This window comes from Ursus arctos, unplaced genomic scaffold (genome assembly GCF_023065955.2).
Source record: "Ursus arctos isolate Adak ecotype North America unplaced genomic scaffold, UrsArc2.0 scaffold_7, whole genome shotgun sequence".
In the NCBI taxonomy this organism is placed as follows: Eukaryota; Metazoa; Chordata; class Mammalia; order Carnivora; family Ursidae; genus Ursus; species Ursus arctos.
In genome coordinates, this window is record NW_026623089.1 from 48,325,884 (window position 1) to 48,343,029 (window position 17,146).

The 17,146-nt window shown below is 46.4% G+C and overlaps 1 protein-coding gene across 9 annotated transcripts in view; it reads left to right on the top strand.

Annotated features, from left to right (window-relative positions):
* Positions 1–17,146, top strand: part of KCNMA1 (potassium calcium-activated channel subfamily M alpha 1) — a 717,414-nt gene that overhangs the window by 479,027 nt on the left and 221,241 nt on the right. For all 9 annotated transcript variants that reach the window (XM_057308339.1, XM_048218924.2, XM_057308341.1 and 6 more), the window contains exons 7-9: positions 9,306–9,381; positions 11,460–11,630; positions 13,224–13,315. In XM_057308339.1, the coding sequence (XP_057164322.1) occupies positions 9,306–9,381; positions 11,460–11,630; positions 13,224–13,315 (339 nt within the window). The remainder of the gene's footprint in view (positions 1–9,305; positions 9,382–11,459; positions 11,631–13,223; positions 13,316–17,146) is intronic.

Genomic DNA, 17,146 nt, shown 5'->3' on the forward strand with positions numbered 1-17,146 from the left:
CTGTTAACTGTGTTATGGTCTGGAAAACACTACCGGACCAGGAGGAAAAATCCCCCAGAGATCCCTTTCCTGATGACCTGCGGGTTTGCAGAGCTGGCCTGAAACCAGGCTGCCTTGATGAATAAACTAATAAAAGAGGTTAGACGTCCTCTAATGGAGAATAAGTACAGACCATAAATTTCTCTTATAGGAAATTACACTTTAAGGAGCTCACTGCTAATGTTCCATTTCCTCTGAGGTTGACGTGTTTGATAAATGATTAAAAACAGGACACTTCTGGATTCTGTGATTTATAATGGATACACCTGCATTTTGGGGGCCTTGGATTCAGCATCATTTTCCCAGTCGCTGAGGCTGGGACACAGCTTCCCGAACCCGTCCCAGCCAACACGTGTGACAGGCTATTGGCCTCCCTCTCTGGGGTTCCTGTGTTTTGTTTGTTTATTTTGGTTTGTTTTAATTCCATGTCGGTTTCTGTGTGCGTGTGGGATAAATTCGCTTTCTGTTAGCCAAGGTAGAAAGCAAACGAGCACCTACTGCGATCGAAGTCCTGTCTAGTGAGGCCCAACCGCTCTGCACTCTCATGGGGTCAGCATTCACTGATGTGCCATTTAATAGTATGTAATAATACTAACAGAGAGTGAATATTGTTATTCTTCGTATTTCTTCTGAGCGACAGGAAACTTTTTTGGTTCCTTCTCCCTTTTTATGGCTCTTCTGGGCAACGGACTCATATTACTCTTGAAATTAGAAGTATTGATAAGCTAGCAGCCCTCCATGCTTACCTATGTCACAATTGCCCTGCTAAACTATATTTTTTAGGGTAGAACCAGGGCATCCCCAGGGCCAAGTACAGGGAGTGTATTTAAGAGACACTTGTTTTTTCCAGTGGGGAAGGTGTTATGTGGGGTTAACCACACTCCCGAACATGGTATAGGACCCCTCGTTCCCTGGTTTGTGTATACATCATAAATTAGGGGGATTTTAGTTCTATGACACCAGTGTTTTAAGAATGTGCCATTATTCCAAGGAATACGTGGAAAGAAAACTATTCTCATTTTCCTTGCATTCCATATGGATCGTTCTTGGACTTGGGAGAATGATAAGCCAAGTGAATGAAATATCTTGTCCTGGACTTCTATGAAGAGATCCACCAATTTCCCTATTCCTTGGAGAAGCTTCCTCTCCTTTAGGTGCCGGAAATAGCACTATCAGCCCTGGTGATAACTCCACAGTTAGGGTGGTTCATTCTCCCAGTGCACGGGGGAGAGAGCCGCAGCAGCCAGCTGGGGAAAGAGGTGACTATAAGTCGGGAGAGAGTGGCCTTAGGGAGGAGTCACGGGGTGGCAGGCTGCTGGGTGTCTGCTCTCCTGAGGCCCGAACAGCATTTCCCCAGCACCCCATTCCCACTCGGACTCTTTCTATGGTGGAGGGTGTTTTCAGCACAACCCCACAACTTGGATTGTTCCAGTTCCTGTTGCTTATGTGGATGACTCGGTTAATTCAACAAACCTGCATTGAGCGTCCATTTGTACCAGCAGCCAGGCGGATGCCAGGGTAACATCCTGCTATCAGAGCGCGCAAGGGGAGGGAGAGCCAGCAGGACCCGTGGTGGGTTGGTGCTGGGACACAGTCCATGGGGGTCTGGGGGGCTTGGTGGTGAGGCACAGGGGAGAGGACTGAAACCAGGCTTGACATGAGTGTGGGGGAGTCAAGGCTGTTTTCAAGGAAAAGGTATTGTCTCAGGCAAGCTTCCTAGAAAACGAAGTGTCGTCCATGTGGGGCTGGGCTTGGGCAGGTGAGGGTCAGAGAGGGTGGTGCTGACCTCCAATCACAGAAGTTGCAAAAGCACACAAGTGAGAGAAATTGTTCCTTGGCGGGAGCTTTGAGTAGTCCTGTGCACTTGGATACTGGGCGCTTTGTGCTAGGAAAATAAAGATGACATTAAGAGGACAGGCAAGGGCCAGATCCCAGGCAGAGAATAAAACTTGACTTACTTGTAAGAACTCTAGAGGCTTTAGACCAACTCTCTGATCCCATTCTCTCTCCTTCTCTGTGCACCCCCGAGCCCAGATCCTGAAGGCTCTGATGCAGAGAAGTGCAAGCCTTGGTTTTTGTAGGGTTTTGGATACAGAGTGATTTTTTGGTGACTGCCCTGTACTCTGCTGTGTTCACAATGACCTTCTAGGAGGTTGGGTGCATCCCTGGAATCTTCTTTAGGGGGATTTTGTCTGGCTTTCTCGAGTGGCCAATCCCCACCACCGATCTGTGGTGTTAGGTAGGGATAGAGACATTGCAAATGTGATTTGAAATAATGGCTTGAAATTGCAGTTTCATCTTCTGTCCTTTGGCGGCCTTGCTCGGCAAAGAGCAGGAAGAAACAGAGCAGAGAAGTATGTGGGGGGAGAGAGAGAGAATTAAGTGGGCAGCAGAGGAAACCAGAGTGAACAGGATGACAGAGAAAACACAGATGAAAGAAATAAGTCACAGTGATGGGACAGCATCAGGACCATTCCTTACACTGCCAGCCAGTAGGGGGGCCTACCATGCTCCTTGTCTGGAAAATGGCCTATTGAAGGGGACAGGGTCCCCTCTATGCCATTGAGCTTTTGGCGGTGCCTCAGTGGCCCTGCACACTGGCGAGCAAACTCACAGGGGAGAGGACGCATAATTATTCTACACTCAGAGCAAAATAAGGAGCTCGGTTTTAAAGTCTATCATTCCGCATCTCATTTGATGTATACTTGTTGATGATGAAAATGTGGATCATGCAACAGTTGGTTTTAAATGGCAGTGGCCTTACTGATTATTAAAGTAGACTGTGCTCGGGATGCCTGGGTGGCTCAGTCGGTGAAGCGCCCAACTCTTGATTTCAGCTCAGGTCATGATCTCAGGGTTGTGAGATCGAGCCCTGTGTCAGGCTCTGTGCTGGGTGTGGAGACTGCTTGGGATTCTCTCTCTCCCTCTCTCTCTCTGCCCCTCGTCACCCTGTGCTCTCTGTCTCTCTAAAAATAATAATAATTTAGTTTGGAGAACTAAATCACTGTACTACAAATATGACCTTGGCAATGGCTCCAAGGTTAAGTTATTAAAAAAGAGTATTCATTATGGAGATGGCAAGGGGTTGTCCAGGCAGAGGCCACACCGCGAAGGCTCTTATATGTCATGGATTTAACTCAGAGAGTGAGAAGGAATCACTGGAGGGTTTAAGCAGGACAGGAATGTGGTTAGATCTACGTTCCAGAAAGATCTACAAGTCCACCAATTGTATGATGGATTTGAAACATCTAAGACTGGAGACCATTAGACCGGTCAGGACAGTCGTCCAGGCAAGCAGCACCAGGAAATGGCCTTGAGCCATGCAGGTTGGGGTGGAGAGCAGGAAGAGGGGTAGAGAGGTATGGAAAGGGCAGAACTGACAGAACCTGATTTTGCTTACAGTTCAGACCGTTCATCCCAATGTGGTCTTGTCCCGTTGACTTTTCGGGGGTGGATACCTTACATCTGTCCAGCAAAGGCAACAATAAAACAAATGGAGCCACTGACACCTCGCTGTACCCTCAGCCACAAAGGAGGAAAGTAGTGGACAAGCTGAGCAGGGACAGATTTGTCCTTTTTTGTAGAAAGTGGATGACATTTTTCAGTGTTGACCAAAACATGACTTGTTAAATACAATGAGGGCAAAGATGGCATACCCTAGCTCTGGGTTGGTAGCTATACTTTCAGAAAGAGACAGACTTTCTCTCTTCCAGTGTGTACCTGGTCCTGGAAAGGTCTGTGATCTACAGGAACAGAAAGATATCTATGCCTGCCCATAGATAATTCACTGTATCTAGTAATGTAAATTCCTCTAATGGCTATTGAGAACTCATGAGTCGGGGACCCAGAAATGGTAACGGACAACATGAAAATGATTTTCTTTAGATGAGCTAGGTTCTCATGATAAGGTCACAGTTCTTGCCTCCCTCAAGGCATGAGAAAGGGGCTTGAATCTGAATGGTTCCAATCATTCTAACCACTGGGAAGTTCATGTTTGGCTCAGACCCATGGTCTTAGTCACAAACCTATGCCTACTTCCAGTGGCCCTTTTGCCATGCAGAGCACACAGACTTATCCCTGCTACCCTCTCCCGCCTCCCAAGGAGCCGTGTGCAACCTGGTGAGGTTCAAATTTCAAAGTATGGAGAAAGTCCACTGAGAGTTAATCTTGCATCTTTTTCACAGGGCCTTTAGCTGATCGTCTGGTTGTACAGTTTAGTTTGGAGAGCACATTCCTATTACTAGCCCTCTGTACTGATGCTAATGCCAGAAAAATAATCAGATTTCAGTGCTGAATATGGACTCTTTGAGCAACAATGATGAACTGTTCTACACACAGAAAGAATTCCCTTAAGCACTATTAATATCATTATGACAATCGTTTAGAAATTAATCATCATCATATTTAGGCTGTTTATCCAAAGCACCAAGAGACTCAAAGGCTACAATAGTTTTAATATCTCGAGAGGGTTCCACATGGTGATTGGTAGGAAACTGCTTTGTTCAGGTTCCAAGGATCTGGGAGTGCGTAAGCGAATCAACTTGGTATTTAATTATCCTTTCGGAAGATGAACAATACAGTTTGCTCAGCTTACAATGGGGTTAGGTCTGGACGAACCCATTGTAAGTTGGAAATATCCTAAGTCAAAGATGCATTTGATACACTTGACCTCTCCAACATCCTAGCTTAGCCTAGCCTACCTTAAATGTGCTCAGAACACTTAAATTAGCCTACACCTGGGCAAAGTCATCTAACACAAAGCCTATTTCAGAATAAAGGGATGAATAGCTCATGTAATTTATTGAATACTGTACCAGAAGTGAAAACCCGTGGTTGCGTATCAGTTGTTTGCTCTGGGGGGTCGCGTGGATTACTGGGGGCTGCAGCTCACTGCCACTGCCCCGGATCACAAGAGAAATCATGCTGCCTCTCACTAGTCCAGGGAAAGACCGAGATTCAAAACTCAAGATCTAGTGTCTCTGAAGGCATATGGCTTTCACACCAAAAAAAAATGTAAATTGAACCCTTGTGAGTCGGGGACTGTATGTACATGCTTCTCTGAGATACCAGCTACCTGTTCCTCCTCTGCCTCTCCCTCTCCAGTGTTAGCTCACACCTTGGAGGACTCACAAGGTAGAGGTCCGGAGGTTTCGCTGTAGTTTGGCTTCCCATTGAGAAACTAGTTGGGACCGGGACATAGTGATGTTCCAGCTGCAACAATGAGCTGAAGTTCATTGAACTGAAGTTGTCAGAGTTGCTTCTCCTAATGGCTTGTTGGGTGGATGTCTTATATCCATACTTTTATTTCTACTCTGACAGTCTCTGGTTGGGGGGGGGGGGTTGTCCTTCGAGAGCAAGAATGCTCTGAAGTCCAGCGAGTAGGCCTCTGGGGCTGACAGGCTGCTCCAGGGAACAGAAAGGCAAGAATTATGTATCTCTCTGCTCTCAGGGGAGGCTTAGATAGAAGATTTTTTAACATGATTTTGGTCAGTTGGTGATCTCCAGTGACAGTTCCAGAAACTACCAAGAGGTGGTTGCATGACCCACGGAGTGTCAGGAAAAAGGGACAAAGGCCAGGATTGAGCAGATCTGTGCTTGCCCTTGTAAATGCCGGGTCCATCCAGAACTGGCAGAGCCTGGAAACTGCTCATACTGCCGAGCACAGTTGGTGGTGTTACAGGATCCGCCCTCTTTTCTTAGGTAGAGATAGTCCCAGGCCTACTTTGTAGACCTGAGCAATTGTTAGATTCTCAGAGAGCATTTTGGATATTAACCCCATCTGCTGTGGGCAGATGACTTTAATTGTGAGGGACAGAGTCTACTTTGAACCAGCCTTGGTAGTGACTGGGATTCAAGACAGAATTGGACATGTCTGGCTCCAGGGGTTCAAAGTCTCTCATCAGGATTCTGCTTCTCTCTTTATCTCTTTTAGGTGACATTCTCAGGCAGGCTTTCTCCAAGGCAGATGGCCTTCTAGAGCTCCAGACTTACATTTTTTGCACCCGAATCTCAGAAGGAGATATTCTTTCTTTCCCACTCCATTCCTAAAAAATGCCTCTGATAAGCCGTTCTTCACAGCCCTTTAGAGCTGAGAATTCCACCATCGGCCAGTGTGGTTCAGGCCACCCAGGTAGAGTGACAGGTGGGAGACTTTGAGTGACACCCCATCCAGGTCAGAGGCTGAGGACAGGGCTGTCCTTGAGAAAGGGATGTAGGATGAACCCCAGAAAAATAGAAACAGAGCTCTGTACTGCTTCTCCCAATTATTGTGTTAACTAGGATTTGGATCAGACAGGCCTGTTTGGAATATTAACCCCACCACCTGCCAACCATGTCTTCTCAGGCAAGCTGCTTAAGTACACCAAGCCTCAGTTTCCTTGTTTGGTTAGTGGGAACAGTGATAGTACCTGTATCAAAAGGTAGAATGGTAAAGATCTGAAGAAAATGAAGAATCCGACACAATGCCTAGCACATACAATAAGGACTCAGTACATTTGGCGATTTCTATAGGCAACCCATAATCTGGCAACTCTCGAGATGACCAAGAATGATGGAGTAGACATGTTTATTGTTTTTCCGTTTTTGAACCAGAAGGAAGTCATTCCACACATTTCGAAAGATCAGTATCAAACAGATTTTAACATATCTGGCTATTTTTCCCTTGAACTGTTAGAACCAACTCTAGAAAAAACTAAGACCATGGGTTCCTCTGCTCAATTCCATAAAGAAAAGAAGATTGAAGGAAGAGGCAAGCTGGACTCTGGCCTCGTGCCTGTTCTAGAACTGCTGATCTGACCTCCAATGAGGGGCTCCTCCTTCAGCCCCTGGCCTACCCTGGACGGCAGCCCCTTCCTGCCTTCCTCCATGTGGTGACCCCAGGGTAGATGTAGTTACCAGAATTTTCCTTTCCATTCTTTCTTGTGGCAGTTCAAGAGGTTAATCAAGGTGTCTAGAGAGTCTCTGTCCTCATCAGGGCAGCTCTCTCTGACCTTCTCATATCCTGTGCATAGAACACGGGGGCAGACGCAGCTTTGCTTTAGCGATCAAGGAAGACTGACAGACACCAGTCTGTGACAATGTAGTGACCAAGAGGGCAGACTCTGTGGCAAAACTGCCCTGGCTCACATTCCAACCCGGCTGCTTACTGTGTGAGTTTGGGTCTGGGTGACGTCACAGAGTCGTCATGAAGAGTAAAGGAGTTAATACACACGAAGCACTTAGAAGGGTGAGCACGTAGTAAGCACCATAAAAGAATCATGTGAGCCATTACTGTTACTACGCTCTTAAACTCTCAGGATTTAAATCATTGGTTCCCCCTGAGAAAGAAGTAGGAGAGGGCAGAGAACAATCAATCAAGAATGATGGGCTGAACCCTGTGGGGGGCGTTCCGCCAGTATGCGGAGACTGAAAGAGGTAGAAAATAGAGTTTGTTTCTGCAAAATGCAGCCAGGAACATAAGAGACGAACGGCAATCTAAAACAGTGTTACAAAAGATGTCTTAAGACAACGAGATTGATTACCAAGGAGTGGCCGGAAGTAAGAGCCAGGAGGAGTCACTTTGTATCACAGGTGGGGGAGGGGCACTTTGACAAGAACATGGGGATTGAACCAGGCTCCAAAGAAACGGAAGTATTTCCAAAGATGGGAAGGACTGTCTTTGGTGATATAAACAGTCACAGGACACAAGTTTGGCTGTGATGGAGGTTTCAAGAGCTGATGTTGAAGAGGTGGTAGGTAAGCTTGAACCTTCAGCAGGTGTTAAGGATGGAAGGAGTTTGGACATAACATTCTAGTCAACAGGGAGCCTTTGGATATGGAAGTGACCTGCTAACAACAAGGGCGAAGCTAAGAGGGAAGAATGCAGGGGGAGGGGCCAGTTCACTCAGGAGTTATGCATAGAGGCCCTACTATGTGCCAGGGACTTAACTGCACTCATGGGATCCAGACAGACAAGGCCTCTGCTTTCAGGGTGCTTAAATTTTACTGAGTCCCAACTGATCCACTCAAAGAACACTGATAGATGCCGACATTATTAGACAGGAGGTTGTGCGAGAACAGGATGGTCATACAGTCTCAGATTCTCACTGCATAGATGACATATTAATTACAAAGGGAAGTGGGCTGCTTTCGGTGGCAAGATTTGACATTCCCACCTTAACCAACAGACTGGACCTGGTGCTGAGTTCAGATTTCCTGATGTGATGCCAACCCAGGCAGATATTCTTAACAGAACCATTTAAACAGGATCTACTCATGGGGAAACAATGGGAAAAATCCAGAATGTGGGACATTCCATAAGACAGCTGACCTGAGTGCACAGAAAATTAAATGTCCTGGAGAACAAACAGAAAGGGCAGGGGGCAGATGAAAGGAGAGCAAAGCAGGAGTTGGCAAACTCTAGTCCAAGGGCTTATCCAGCTGATTGCCTGTTTTTGTAAATAAAGTTTTATTGGAACAGAGACACATCCATTCTCTTACTGACTTTTATGCTATGGCAACAAAGTAGGATAGCTGCCACAGAGACTGGGACCCGCAAAGTCTAAAAAATTTACCATCTGTCCCTTTATAGGAAAAGTTTCCTGACCCCTGGAATAAAGAAAGCAACACAGTAACCAAATGCAATGCCTGAATCTTGACTGCTTCCTGCAGGGGTGAAAAAATGAAAACATCACTAAGCAATTTCAGGGCAACTGGAGAGATGTAAAGAAAGAGTGTATTTTAGATAACATTCCTGAATTCACGTGCATTTTCTTGGGCATGACGACAGTAGTGTGGTTCTGTCGCACGGTGTCTCTCTTAGGTGTTAAACGCTAAAGTATTTAAGGGTTGTGTCATGATGTCTACAATGTACATGTAAATGATGCAGCCAAAAAAAAAAAAGAATAGAAAAAAGAAAAGAAAAAGAATACAAAGAAACTGTTAAAATATTAATTGATCAATCTAGAAGAAGGGCATATAAGTGTTTATTATACTCTTCTTTCCATTTTTCTGTAGATATAAAAATTTTCAAAATAAAATTTAATTAAAGAAATGTTAAACCCAGTGGAGGTTTAGGGGTCACTTTTAGTGGCCCAGATGTCATTTTTCTATAGGCTCTGGCCCTACCTACCAATGCTGTCTTCCGGGACCTTCCCTTATGATGGAGGAAACACTGGGGAGTAGAGGTGGGGTGCCTGTCCTCTAAAGATTGCTCTCGCTCTGAAAGCAGCCCGAACATGGTCTTCTCTTGTAACTTGGGGATTTTGCTTGTTGTCTCTTTTGCACAGTAATTCCATCAAGCTGGTGAATCTGCTCTCCATATTTATCAGCACATGGCTAACAGCAGCCGGGTTCATCCATTTGGTAAGTATCCTTAACGATGCTTCAGCTCTGGCTTTTCTGCAGTAAGTCCATCCCTGCATCATTTTATTACTTGAAATCTTTCTCCCTGGAGAGAAACTTCAGCCTCTCTGCAGAATGTAGGAGAAGGAGAAGCAACTGCACAATTGTCTGGGTTTTCAACCCTTTTACCCAAAACTAGTTCCAAATGGTGAATGATGTTCGCTTCATTAACCTGTGTTTTTCAGCTCACTGGTCTGGTGGATTTTTCACTCTGTCTGCAGTAACTCCAGCAAGCCACAAGATGGCAGTGCTTCCTCAGCCAACACTTGAAAAGGTCTTAATGACAAGGTTGGAAGTTTGACCCACATCTCTTAATAAACAACAAATCCAGATCCCTCAGTTTCTCTCCACTTCCCCCTTACAAAAAGCCACCTTTGATTCTTTTGCCTGATTATTTGTCAAGTTATTTTGTATCTCCAAAATGTTAATTCTTTTAAATTAATGACTCTTTGAAAGGCTTCCATTATTGGGTCAAGCTCTTCTCACCTCTTCAAGGCTGACATTTATCCCTGCTTTTAGGGACCACAGCTTTTGTTGGAAGTGTGTTTCATACAAACACAAACCGGAAGGAGCCTCATCTCACTCTGAAGCTTTGAGTAAAGGTGCCTTTCCCTTGCTGAGCCTCTATCTCTGTTAAGGGGTGGAGGGTGCATTTAGTTACCTCCCATCATCGGGATTTATGTAATTATCGTGCGAAGGAAGGGGGCCTGGGATGGACGCTGGGGGCTCCCATTCAGTCAGTAGATCTGAGGGCTCCCCACCCCCCCTTTTATGCTGATAGAATTTTTGGCAGAAATCACTCTTAGTAGGTAAGCACCCTAATCACCATACATGGTCTTCAGTGGTCCTGTGAGGTGAGCTGACCTCAACTTACATTTTGTGACGGAGCTGCTGCTCCTCCAGGAAACCTCCATGGAAATGGCATGTCGAGCTCAAGAAGTGATGTGTGAAAGAGGCTAGGTTTTGGAAACTTTCTGCAGAGCAAGAACCAGAAGCTCGGTGGATGGGGGGCCTGGAGACTGGCTGCCACATGGGCCATGCTGGTGGATCACAGGCACTGCCCGTGCCGTGTGCCGCAGGGCTGGGATCCCGGGTAGACCTGGCGATCCAGCCCACATCTCTCCCTCTCCCCTGAGAGCAGTAGCTCCTCTCCTGCCTGCCTCACAGCCTTGTCGGTGGGTCAGATCGATGGGAAGGGGAGGTGTTTTGTAAAGTCGGGCACACTGCACCCCCGGGGAAAAAGGGCTCCCAATTCATCCACTCCCCTTTAAGTATTGCCTCTGGCTGATTCACCAACTGCAGAGTGGAATTGATGCTACAGAGATCAGAAACTCTACGTTGCACAAGCTGAAAATATTTACTATCTGGTCCTTTACTGAGAAAGCTTGCGGACCCTAGGTCTGAGGGGTTGCACAAAAGTACATTGTTCTCATGAGCTCGATTTTTGTGCACTCAGGGAAATTCCTGCCCTTTGCAGGGTAGTGCCATTCTTGACATTCTGCAAAGCCAGGAGAGCAGAGTCAGACTCCGAGAGATGCTGTTTGGGGTTCGAGTGTAAGGTCTGAGTGAGGGAAGCCCACCAAGCCTCACCTTGGTCAAAATGATGAAAAGAGGAGGGCTCCGGTGAGAGAGTCTCGAATTTCTTTGGAGCGCAGGAGCCAGGCCCTCTGAGACTGAGCAGGAACTCACAGAGAAAGGTCAGGGCAGGGCTCTTTGGCTCTTTCCTCGAGGTGAATGCTGTAAAACGTGGAGGGGGGCAATGCCTTCAAACTCAGCTGGCTTCGAATCTTTAACAATGAAGAAGAGAACCGGACTATATTTATCTCTGTTCCTTTCCCCGTCTGCCGCATCAGTCAGGAAGGCATGTGTACGTTTCTACCCCCACTTTCTCCAGTACCCACATGGAGGCTCCGAGTCATCGCTGCGAAACTCACCTGGGGCGGCAGGCACCTGGTGTTAAGCCTGCTAACGCTTTTGTGTTCCTGGTATAGCCTACGTACACAATGTCATCTTTTTTCTCCCCTGTCCCTTTGCTTTAGGTGGAGAATTCCGGGGACCCATGGGAAAATTTCCAAAACAACCAGGCTCTCACATACTGGGAATGTGTCTATTTACTCATGGTCACCATGTCCACGGTTGGCTATGGGGACGTTTACGCAAAAACCACGCTTGGGCGCCTCTTCATGGTCTTCTTCATCCTCGGGGGACTGGTAAAAACTCTTTATTACGATGTTGATTTTTTTTATGGTCATTAATATTTTCTATGATCCGTTTCTTTAAAGCTTTGTATTTTTGATCCTGTGTTTCTGCATTACCAGCAAGTGATTGCCTTAGTGTTACAATCAGGCTAAGTAAATCCAAACGCAATGGTGACCTTTCTGCATATTTCTTTGGTATGTTAGACTTGTTTCCCAGAGACCCAGGCACCCTGCCCTTGTCAGGGTCAGCCTTTTCGCCAGGAGGAAACCTAATTGTCTTAAAGGAAGTGATGCTCAGTTATTAAGTGAGAGTGTCTGTCCCTTAGTAATGTCATTGGGCAGCTGACACTTTGCAGGGACAGCTGCTGTCACCCGACCCGGTCGATGCTGTGGATACTCTAGACAGTTTGCGGTTTCAAGAGCTCCCCCACACCCTTCACGATCCTCCCCTAAACTTCCAACAAACACTGTGGCTGGGGCCTGCCCTGAAGAGTAGGGTCCCCGCAGAGGACGGAAAGCCTGCAGGTCTCACGCAGGTAGACAGCCTTAGCGGAGCCGAGTGTGGTTTTGTCAACAGCGGACTGACTTCCCGCGGCAGCGACCCGTGGGATGCTTCCCTCCCCCTTTCTAAGTCAGAAAGTTTCGCTATTTGCTTTTCTGGTCTTTGCAGATCGTAACGGTCAGTAATGATGTAATTTTCAAGGGGGATTTCTGGCAACACGTGGTCGGTTGCTACATTTTGTCTTTCCAAGTAGCTCATTTGAAATGGAGATTTTTGCCGGGTCCGCGGTAAGCGATAGAAGCCTTCCTCACACGCAGCTTTCGCACATGCGCACCGCACATACATTTATAGGATGCATATACCTCTGTGTTCTGTATGCATACGACATACATACTTTTAAAAAATGTATATAAATGTACATGTGCGTGTGTCCATTAACGCAAGCGCTCCCTCAGCACCAGGGAGGTCCCTGTAGGTAATGAGACCCACTGATCCAGCCACCAGCACAATGTTTGTTGGACAAAACATGGCAGATTTGTGTTTCTCCTTGCTCTTCTTTCCTCCCATGTGATTTCCTAAATTTACCTTTTGTGCTTTTTAGTGATTTTTTTTAAACGGAAAAAGTTTATATTATTTTAATATTCTTTTGGTGTTTATTGTCTTTCATCACGCAAAAAGGCATTGATTCTCCTGTGATTTTGAACTAGAAAGGAAGGTCTTGCCTTGTGGTTGTGTGTGTGTGTGTGTGTGTGTGTGTGTGTGATTTCACCAGCATGCACCCCCTGTACTGTCTTCCCTTCAGCAAGAAAAGCTAGATGTCAGCTTATTTATTTCTGTCTCCCTTGTATTTTTCTTGACTATGATTTGTTGTTGTTGTTGTTGTTGTCCAGGTTGGCTAACGTTCATTTTGTCCTGTGTATTTTCAGGAGTTTGCCCTTTTTGTGCTTTTATTTTTAGAATCCACCCCGTGTTAGTATATGCCTTTGCAATTCTAACCCTTTTGTGTTTTCGGATCTTAGAGCCCACCCCCCCCTTCTGAAAAGGTCACCCCTTTCTTTGGCCTGTCTTTTCAGTCTCTCTTCTGTCTCCTGTCTTCTCCTCAGGCCATGTTTGCCAGCTACGTCCCTGAAATCATAGAATTAATAGGAAACCGCAAGAAATACGGGGGCTCCTATAGTGCGGTTAGTGGAAGAAAGTAAGTATGCCAAGAGGTTTTGCTGCCTCCGCTGTGGTAGAATCCTCTCTGCATGCCATTTTTTTTTTTGGCTCTTGTTTCTTTGTTTCATGCATGTAGGCAATGTTTGCCCGCTACGTGCCCGAAATTGCTGCTCTCATCCTGAATCGGAATAAATTCGGCGGGAGTTTTAACAAACATGGAGGCAGAAAGTAAGTCAGTTGCATCAGAAGAGATGGGGTTGAGTGACTTTCCAGAGCCCCTCTGGCGGTGACGCCTGAATCCCACCCCTCCCCCCTTCCCCCCCAGAAGCTTCTGTGAGGGAAGAGCCACATTCTGTGTCGGGTGTGATGTCAGAGTCACCCCAGGAAGCTGTCACCTGCGGACCGACTACCCGGACCTGGGCTTTCTTCCCCACCCATCTTTCCAAGACACATCCTGCATTTTTCCTGGAAGGGGTCCCTAAGTAACTGGGCCTGTATTATTTTCTGTCCTAATCCCTCCCCAGGAAACCAAGCTCACGCATTCTTTACATCGACTGGCTTAGTGATTACATTCTGGTCCCCCAGACTAGTGTGATGCCATCCTATGGGTTTTGTGTGTCTGTGTGCAGCATTAACATGGGACTGTCCTCCAGCAGGGAAGTCTTAGGGACGGCAAGGTCAAGGTCACCTTGCCTACCATCAAGGCACTGCGGCAGCCAGGAAACCAATTCTCTTTAGCCAGGAGGCACCAAGCTTGTCCTCAGAGGGACTCATTACTCAGCTGAGATTCCTTCTGGGCAAGACAGATTCTGTCTATGGTTTGTCAGGGCACGACATACTATCCTGATGAGTCTTTTCTTTGGCTTCCGTACATCAATGCTTTCTTCTTGGGGACTATTTCATTTTGGGCTCTGATCCTTTTATCAATATCCATATCAATGCGTGGGTTCGTCATCAACCAGAGGGTTGACTGCTCTGTAAACAGCAGGGCCCTAGCATCTCTGTCCTCTACCGGCATACCAGGCAGGGCTGGTGGCAACCATTCTTTACTTTTTTTTTTTTTTAAAGCTTTTTCTTGGGTCCTCAGCTTGGCTGTTTTCGTTTTTGTTTTAACTTCCGTAGAGTAAGAGGCACACAGCTTTAATGTACAGCTCAAGGGATGTGTCCCTATGTACACGCCCAGTAATTACCATCCAGATTGAGATGAGAATATTTTCATCACTCAGGCCCCTTCCCAGTCCTAGAAGCTCCGATCGCAGAACCGAGTGCCCCTCCCCTAATACATTTTCAGGTGAACTCTTGACTAGCCTCTTTTGTTTTTTAAGAGAAAATAAAACCATAGCACTGCCCTTGCCCTTCGCCTGCGCCTTTCCTGACAGTCCTGTTAGATGGAGGAAACCTCGTCTCCTGCTGGTGATCCCAGGGCATCCTGAGCTCAGGTGTCCAGTCCTTCGTTCAGAAAATGAGGAGGTGGAAAAAAAAAAAAGAATCATTTTCTTGAACTACCCACAGGACACCAGTTTCCTTTCAAAGGAACAAAGGACAGTGAGCGAGAGGAGGCCAACTGGCGTCTCTTCCGTGGCGGCAGCACATTCCTCCACCTTCCCTCTAATGGAGCCCTCCTCTTCCTATTATCTTAACAGCCCTGGATGAGATGAGCACCAAGCTGTTCTGATTTCTGGGCCATTGGTTGGATCCAAAAGGCCAGATAAGTCCAGAGATTCCCACTGGTCATTTATTCCATTGCCAAGAGGCAAACAGCTCCTCTGTCCATTTCACCTCTAAGGTGTGAACAGGTCGCCATAAAGCAGAAGGCATTCTGAGGAGCTGGCTCTGTTTATGGCCTCCCACCCCACCAGCTCAGCCAGCATTTCCTTATCACTGCCCCTGAAGAAGCCCATAAAGTCAATTGCCCCGAAGTCTACGTTGAACATATTTCTTGACTCTCACTCCAGGTACAATGTTTTTTCTCGAAATAGTTTCCCTGGTCCAGTGTGGGTGGGCCAGGTGGCTGGTGGCTTTTGTCGGTGGGCACCCCAGAGGGGGCCTCAGAACAGCAGTCTCTCACCCGCACCTGGTCAGATCTGGTCATCTTTTTCGCCTTGGCACTTCCACTCAAACCCTGGAGTGCTGATGACTTCAGATCACAGCCTTCCCCTGGCTTTTGTCCTGCCTCTGTCTCTGTCATCTTTTATCACGGCCTTTTAGCCTGGGTTTTTTTCTCTTTCTTTTTTTCTTCTCCTTTATGAAAATACACACTTTGCTTTTAATGTGCTCTTTGGGTCTCCGATGTCCCCCGACCCTGAGGACAGAGAGTAGGTCCTGTCATCAACACTGGGACCATTCACTTTACTTTACACATTGTTTCCTGGTTCAAAAGCTAATTACTAAGTAGTTTAAAGAAGCCCTTTGGTCACTTAGATCTTTCATCAGAAAATATAAGCTTGGGAAAGGAACGGTAATAAAGGGCCATTAGCACCCTTTGTTTGATGTTGTTTTCCAGTCAGTAGAACAAGATTGATGAAATGTTATGTTTGGCCAAAATTTGAGTTTTCATTTGGAATTCAGTGTTGAGAGAATGGGCTGTCAGAATCAATAAGTTTTCTTTCGCTTGGGATACGGGCATGTGGTAGTAATTAACAATATAAGGTCTTTAGTTGAGCAACCAAGCATGGATTCTGGCAGCAAACATAATGAGAAACTACAGTTGTTCTATTTCTAACGTCAGAAAGTTTCCAGATAAAATTAAATGCATTTGCAAAAAGAAAGCAGCTAAACTTTGTTGAAAGATAGAGTTCAGACTCTTAAAATAGCAGGCTTTGCCCCGTGTTTTTGTGTATGCAAAACTGTATGTGCTAGACTCATGGACACACATATGTACGCATACTCTTCTCCCTAGGATGTCATCAAGTGAATGCCCAGAATGTAATTAAAACATATACATAGTCAAGGAGATTGTTTACGTGTATATATTTTACTCAGAAATAGCCTCTCGAACAATGCATTAACTTGTCAGAGAATTTAAGGTAACTTGTGACCCAAAGCTACAGACACGCACAACTCTGAAATCTAAAGATGAGTTAGAGTAAAAAACAAAAACCAAAAAAGCCAAAAAAACAAAAACACAAAAATTAGGCAGGGAAGTTCTGGGTTTTGTTTAGGCAACACCCAGTTTCAGGATATTGGAGAACGTGGACATTTTGTTGGCACCTCATTTTTGGTTTTCATCTATGTGTTTGGCGTAATGTAAACACTCCACACAGCATCCCCAGAACGTCTTCACCATCAACATGGGGTCAAGGGCCCGGGGTGGCTTTTTCCAACGCTCGTATCGATATTCCTCACTTGACCTCCCACAGGACATGCAGATCCAGAGCCAGTGGTAGATATCGGGACACGTGTGTACGTGGCTGTCGGCTGTTCTCTACTTCATCTTACTATGATGTGCCAGGGCTCCTAAGAATAGGAATTGGGTGTCAGTAACCAGGGGTTCAATGCGAGGCCCACACAGGCAGTCTCTGTGGGTTGGAGGTCTTGAGGACAATTGGCCTCTTGGGCTGAGACCCCAGATCTTATTCAAAAGGGTAGCCCACCTGCAGCCCAGCCTGCCCCCCGGGGGCATTGCCTCCTTCTCCTAACTTCCATGTAAAATCAAAGCTGCTCAGAGGTGGGGGGCAGGAGGGTGAGGCTCCCATGGCCTTTGGGATCCCGGCTTGCTCTCCTTCCTCCCACAGCCCCTGCCGTTTCCCCCAGAGATTTCCTCTCTGTGTGTGACTCAGCCACTCCTGCTTAGTTTATGAGAACTGACAAGATCATGGTCCGGGGTCACATGGCCAAGGGCCATGGAAAATAATCAGCCACAGAGAGG